At 35.4% G+C, this 6,288-nt stretch overlaps 1 protein-coding gene across 1 annotated transcript; it reads left to right on the top strand.

Annotated features, from left to right (window-relative positions):
- The first annotated feature begins 305 nt into the window (after positions 1 to 305).
- Positions 306 to 6,059, top strand: LOC112015329 (aspartate aminotransferase, cytoplasmic). Its single transcript, XM_024047715.2, has 12 exons — positions 306 to 612; positions 1,043 to 1,114; positions 1,821 to 1,882; positions 1,971 to 2,054; positions 2,205 to 2,304; positions 2,434 to 2,554; positions 2,860 to 3,023; positions 3,277 to 3,414; positions 3,772 to 3,893; positions 4,181 to 4,275; positions 4,596 to 4,716; positions 5,758 to 6,059. The coding sequence occupies exons 1-12, from the start codon at positions 343 to 345 to the stop codon at positions 5,840 to 5,842; spliced, it is 1,434 nt and encodes a 477-aa protein (XP_023903483.1). The 5' UTR covers positions 306 to 342; the 3' UTR covers positions 5,843 to 6,059.
- Positions 6,060 to 6,288: the final 229 nt, after the last annotated feature.

Genomic DNA, 6,288 nt, shown 5'->3' with positions numbered 1-6,288 from the left:
AAGGCAATACCGCAATAGGGAGAGAGTACTCATTAAAAAAAAAAAATACTACGTTTATAACAATTTTATAATATTTTTACACCAAATCACACGTGGTTAGTTGTTATTGGTTCAAATTTGAAACTAACACTAAGATTAGTTTTTTACCCTAATAATAATAACCAGTAACAACCTGTCACTTAAAATTTATTATAAAAATATTGTAAACATATCATTTCTATTAAAAAAAAAGTTGCACATGCCACGTACCACATAACACTAAAATTAGCTATTTATAAAGAGAAAAAAAGCAGCAGCGAAATTTGTATATTCCATAACGTATTAGGAAAAGCTTAAAAAAAAATGCGCCAACAGGTTACGTCACTTGAAGCCCACGGTTTTGAATCTCCAACAACAGAAAGTGCTTTTTCTTCTACTATTTCTTCATCTTCCTCAGCCAGTGATCGGAGATTGAAAGCTCTCGCAAGACACTTTGTAGACTCATCGCCTGTGATGGATTCTCATTCTCAGAACCCTAACGACACCGTTTCTCCCTCTCCCACCTCTTCTGCCTTCCATGCCGATTCCGTCTTCGCTCACCTCGTTCGCGCTCCCGAAGATCCTATCCTCGGCGTAATCTCTCTCTCTCTCTCTCTACTCTCTTTTTTATCTATCTATGTATATGTATGTTTGTAATTGTAGATACGTGCTAGCCTCTGTTTGGTTGCAGAGAAAACTGAGAGAAAAAGAAAATCTGATTTCTCTGTGATTCGTTTTTTTTTTTTTTTTTTTTTTGTGATTGAAATTGTTCGTTGTCGGTGTAAGGATGTTGATCACGAACGCAAAAGATTGTGAGATCTCTAAAAATTTATCGAGTTTATTTCGCTGCTCTGTATTTTTCTCAGCATCCAAACAGAGCGTCAGCGATATTATTATGTGATCCGAGTGAAAAATAAATAATAATAATTATTTGACTGTCGAGTTTTAATTGGTTGATATTATTATTGTTGTTTATTGGTATTGATAATAGTAATAATTATATGTATCACTGTTTGAAAATTAGGTCACCGTTGCATATAACAAAGATCCAAGCCCGATTAAGCTGAACTTGGGCGTTGGTGCTTATCGAACTGAGGTGAGTCTTTTTTCCTTTTCATGGACGTGCAATTCAATTACTCTTGTTGAAAATTTGTTATATAATATTAAATTATCGATTGTCCAAAAAAGTTAATAGAAATCAGTGAATTTAATCGCTTAATCAATATCTTGACATCTCTCCTCAGATGTGGGCCCAGACTTTCCTATGATCAGTGGGGTCCAACTCATGGGATTTTGGTTTCTCAAAAAAAAAAAAAACTCATGGGATTTTGAACCTTTTAAATGAGAGATAGCCCAAAAATTGGGTTTGAATTTGAGATCACCTGAACTAGTACTATAATGAATACCGATTGTTCTAAAAGCTTAAGGTGATAGGAATTTAATCACACTTAATCAATGGTCTTAGGACAATTATTAATAAACCATTCTCAAAAAGTTTTAATACTCTTTTAGGAAATAGAAAAAGTTGTCAACAAATTAATTGATTTTTTTTTTTTTCCTATAAAAACTTTCCTAAAATAGTTCACTAAGAAATGCCCTTAGAGGTATTCATTAACTTTTTCCATTAATTAGATATGGAAGGTGAGAGGCAGATTATTAATTATTTATTTGCCAAGTGTAATTGGCTGCAAATTTGGCTTAATTGATTGTACGCAAAGTCACAAACAGCTTAAGAGGAATTTGATTGTGTTGAAATGTCTTTATATCTGTTTTCTGAGCTAGTAGTATCAATGGCATAACAGGAAGGAAAACCTCTTGTTCTGAATGTAGTGAGGCAAGCAGAGCAGCAGCTTGTTAATGACAGGTAAATTTATGTTTATGGTTATCATTGTGATCTTAACCCTGTAGTTTGTGCAAACTAGTGACTGAATTCCAATTTACATGATAACCAGGTCACGTGTGAAGGAGTATCTTCCTATTGTTGGACTTGCTGAGTACAACAAATTGAGTGCTAAGCTTATTCTTGGCGCTGACAGGTGCATTAGCCCATTGTTTTATGTGATAAATTAGAGCTAGTAGTGTCTGATTACACATTGTATGGAATATCAGGATGTTCGATTTAAGAGGTTTCTTGCTGGTTCTTTGCCTGATTGCTTACCCTTCTGATTTTTTGGCAATGGATACAGCCCTGCTATTCAAGAGAACAGGGTTACCACTGTTCAATGCTTGTCTGGTACAGGCTCTTTGAGAGTTGGAGGTGAATTTTTGGCTAGACACTATCATCAAGTAAATTTCTAACTCTTATTACTTATCAAAAAAAGAAGAAGTAAATTTCAAACTCATTGAATTGTCTTTTCGGTTTTAAATTGATAATTATATGACATCATAAACCTTGCCACCTATCTTTTTCTGCAGCTTACAATATACATTCCCCTGCCAACGTGGGGAAACCACCCAAAAATATTCACTCTGGCAGGTCTATCTGTGAAAACATACCGCTACTATGATCCTGCAACACGTGGACTGGACTTCCAAGGTTTGGAACTATCTACTGTACTAGTTGTTAATTGATGCTCTTAGATGCATATTGCTATTCATGTAGATTTGATCTATATACGTACATTAGAAATATCATCAGGTGATATTCTTAATTATTTTTCCTTATGTTTCTTGTATTTTGTTTTTATCTTATGATCTTCTCCCTTTAATTTTATATTTCTTTCTTAACTTAAGTTGTTTATATTAGAGTAGTTATGTTTCTCTTGTGTATGTAACTCACAAAGAACGTAATAATTTTTTGGCTCTTTCTCATGTTATGTGTTACTTTATTATGGCTAACAGGCCTCCTAGAAGACCTTAGTTCTGCCCCATCTGGAGCTATAGTGCTGCTTCATGCATGTGCACACAACCCCACCGGTGTTGATCCAACCATTCAGCAATGGGAGCAGATCAGGCAGCTGATGAGATCCAAAGCATTATTGCCATTTTTTGACAGTGCTTATCAGGTAGGTAACTGTGTATGCAACAAATGCAGCAAGCATTTTATTTATTATAAAGTTTCCCATGCACCCATGCACCCAGTGGGTCTTGAATCCCATGACTGCACCCTCCACCTAGCATTTGCAAGGGGAGGAGGTGCTAGTTGAGCTAGACCTCATTGGCAACAAGTAATTTCCCTATCACTATAATTCAAGTGCTTATTCTAGTTTAACTCCATTCCATTCTTGTGAACTAAAATTATTCTTTCTGGTGTCATAGGGTTTTGCTAGTGGGAGTCTGGATGCAGATGCACAGCCTGTTCGTATGTTTGTTGCAGATGGTGGTGAATGCCTTGTTGCTCAGAGTTATGCCAAGAACATGGGACTCTATGGGGAACGTGTTGGTGCCTTGAGCATAGTAAGACTCTTACTTCTACTCAATTAATGTTTGTTTGGGGGGGGAGGGGGCAGTTCTTACCTTAATGGTTAAATATCGTAAGAATGAGTAGGTTGATTTGTATATCCATGTAAATTATATGTTCATAACTTTGTATTTTCTTTTATTCTTCTGTGCATCTTGCATATTACTAAATGTGAATGGATTTTTTTTTTTTTGGCCGGTGTTAATGTTTTTATAACTTCAAAATGTGACTTTAAATCATGTTTTCAGCTATATATCACAGAACACACACCGTAAAACAAGTTTTTGCCTTTTTTTTATTCACCTCTTCCATCTCTCTGATTATTTTTTTCTCGACCTTATATTTGATTATAGGTCTGCAAGTCAGCTGATGTTGCGAGCAGGGTTGAGAGCCAGCTGAAACTTGTGATCAGACCCATGTATTCAAGCCCACCCATTCATGGTGCATCTATTGTTGCTACAATCCTCAAGGACAGGTAGTCATTCTAAAGCTTGACAAGATGCTTGGCTATTGCACAATTAGGCAAGGGAGGATTAACTTTTAAGTATTGGGATTATTCTTTTCTTGTTTTACATTTTCTTAAAAAAAATTAATTAATTAAGAACTGATATCAAACTGACCAAATCAAAAGTGATAGAGTTTGTGGTGGCTTCCACTATTTATTTTATTCAATGAGAAAAAAAGGAGATCCTAACAATAGACAGCATGCGTGATGAATTTCCTTCACTTGTGGAGTTCTTATTTTGTTCTGTTGCATCACAGGAACTTGTACACTGAGTGGACCATTGAGTTAAAGGCAATGGCTGACCGTATTATCAGCATGCGTCAACAACTTTTTGATGCCTTACGTGCTAGAGGTCAGCATTTTTTTTTAGTTTACTGTTCTCTGATGCTCCTAAACTCATTTCTTGTCCTTCAATAGTAGCATAAGATTTGTTTTTACTCTTTTTAACTTCTACTTATTGGGTTTGTGTTGGTCTTGAGTGTGCATTAGCTAAAGTCTGTGGACTCTGAACAAGTATAGATTGATCCAATCTCTATCTCTCTCTCTCCCCCCTCTTCCTTTGGCCTCTGGTTTAGGCATTGGTGTGCATAACATGAATGCATGTTTGCCTTTTAATTGTGTGATAAAAAGTGTACATAATATAGGCATTCATGTTGTTTATTTATTCGGCAGGTACACCTGGGGACTGGAGTCACATTATTAAGCAGATTGGTATGTTTACTTTTACGGGGTTGAACTCAGAACAAGTGGCTTTCATGACTAGGGAGTACCATATATACATGACATCTGATGGGTAAGAAGCTTTTTCCTGACTTTATTAATATGCAGGTGTAGTTTTTTTTTTAATAAAAGAAATTCCTGACTTGAGGATATTTGCGACTCTTATATCTGTGGCTTAATATTGTGATCATGCATTAGTCCATGTGACATTTGTTTTTTTTATGTTTATTAATTTTATGCACTTGCTTGAATCCATGTTACGTTGTTCATGGTGGTTATGATGTCATCTAGATTTTGAAGTACTAATCTTTTCCTGCAATCCTTGCTTCCTAGGCATCACAATCTTGTTCATTCATGGTCTACCTAAGAACATTCTTTATTAAACAAAAAACAATTAGAAAATATATCATGCCTAGCTCCTAAGTTCCTTGTGAAGCTTGATTTCGATTGTAATTTAAGAATATGCATGAAAGTGTTACTTTGGCAAATTCATGGCAATGTGGTTGATTACGGTAAGAAGCAATTTTGGTGTTTGATGTTCTATCCTCATGTCAAATAGATTTGTTGTGCTAAATGAAATACCATCCTTATTAGGGGCTCACCTATAATCTATGCACTTATCTTTCAATTATCCCCAAAGCCTTACTTGGAAGCTCTTGAGGACACATTGCTAAACTATGGTCGGCATAAATGTATCCACCACACAGTTAATCCCCCCAAATACAAGATTATGTGCCTCTTTTTAAAATGTTACAGTAGATAATAAAATTGCTAAGGCTTGAGAAGGAATAAAATCTTTAGTATTATCGATTTAAAAATAGAAATCCAAACGTGTCAAGTGTCTCTGCTGTGGAGTTAGGATTTGTGGAAGGGCAGTTTTCTTTTTCCTGCCTAATTTGAGGGTTTTTTTTTGGCTGAAAACACAGTACTCTCATTTTGTCATAATGGTGATCCAGTTTGGATAGACGCATGAAAAATATCACTTTTCAAATCCAAAGCCTTGGGACGAAGTTTAGAAGCATGATTAAACATTCGGGTGAAACAATACATTCTTATGAGACAAAACAATTGTAGACTCTGATTACTAAGTCCTTGCTTTCTATCAAATATGCAGGAGGATTAGCATGGCAGGTCTGAGCTCCAGGACAGTCCCTCATCTTGCAGATGCTATTCATGCAGCTGTTACTAGTTTTGCCTGATTTTGTTGCAGGCAACATTTTTCTATTGGGACTGTAAGGCCTTCCCATTTCGATTGACTCGTCCCCTTTACTATTTTGTTGTAATAATTGGCCCCCCAACTATTGAGAGTTAAAAGATATAGCCCTCAACCATTGAGAGTTTAAAGATATAGCGTTTTGTTAAGTGGAGGAATATTTCAAAAGATTTTTTATTGCAGCTTAAATTTTATAGCGTTCACGTTGCTTCTAGAGAAGTATTTCTTTAATCCGCAATTACTTTGACAACACTGGAAGAAAAAGATGAGAAATATTAGTTCGACCATATAAGGTCAAAAATTTCTTCCAAACTGGTTTGGAGGAAAATTCCTCAAACCTACTATGTGATGATTTATAAATCATCCAAGTGTACTTTTATTTACATAACTTATCTAAATGATTTTATATACAATCATGGATTTAACTTGGAA

Source organism: Quercus suber, unplaced genomic scaffold (genome assembly GCF_002906115.3).
Source record: "Quercus suber isolate HL8 unplaced genomic scaffold, Cork oak 2.0 scaffold_606, whole genome shotgun sequence".
Classification (NCBI taxonomy): Eukaryota; Viridiplantae; Streptophyta; class Magnoliopsida; order Fagales; family Fagaceae; genus Quercus; species Quercus suber.
The sequence above is the reverse complement of the archived record's forward strand: the minus strand, read 5'-3'. Positions and strand labels throughout refer to the sequence as shown.

Bases quoted from the DNA above. Each gene is read 5' to 3' on its own strand.
- LOC112015329 (XM_024047715.2), top strand. From the start codon at position 343: ATGCGCCAACAGGTTACGTCACTTGAAGCCCACGGTTTTGAATCTCCA. The intron at 4,276-4,595 runs GTCAGCATTTTT...TTTATTCGGCAG, and splicing joins TGATGCCTTACGTGCTAGAG to GTACACCTGGGGACTGGAGT. The intron at 4,717-5,757 runs GTAAGAAGCTTT...TCAAATATGCAG, and splicing joins ATATACATGACATCTGATGG to GAGGATTAGCATGGCAGGTC.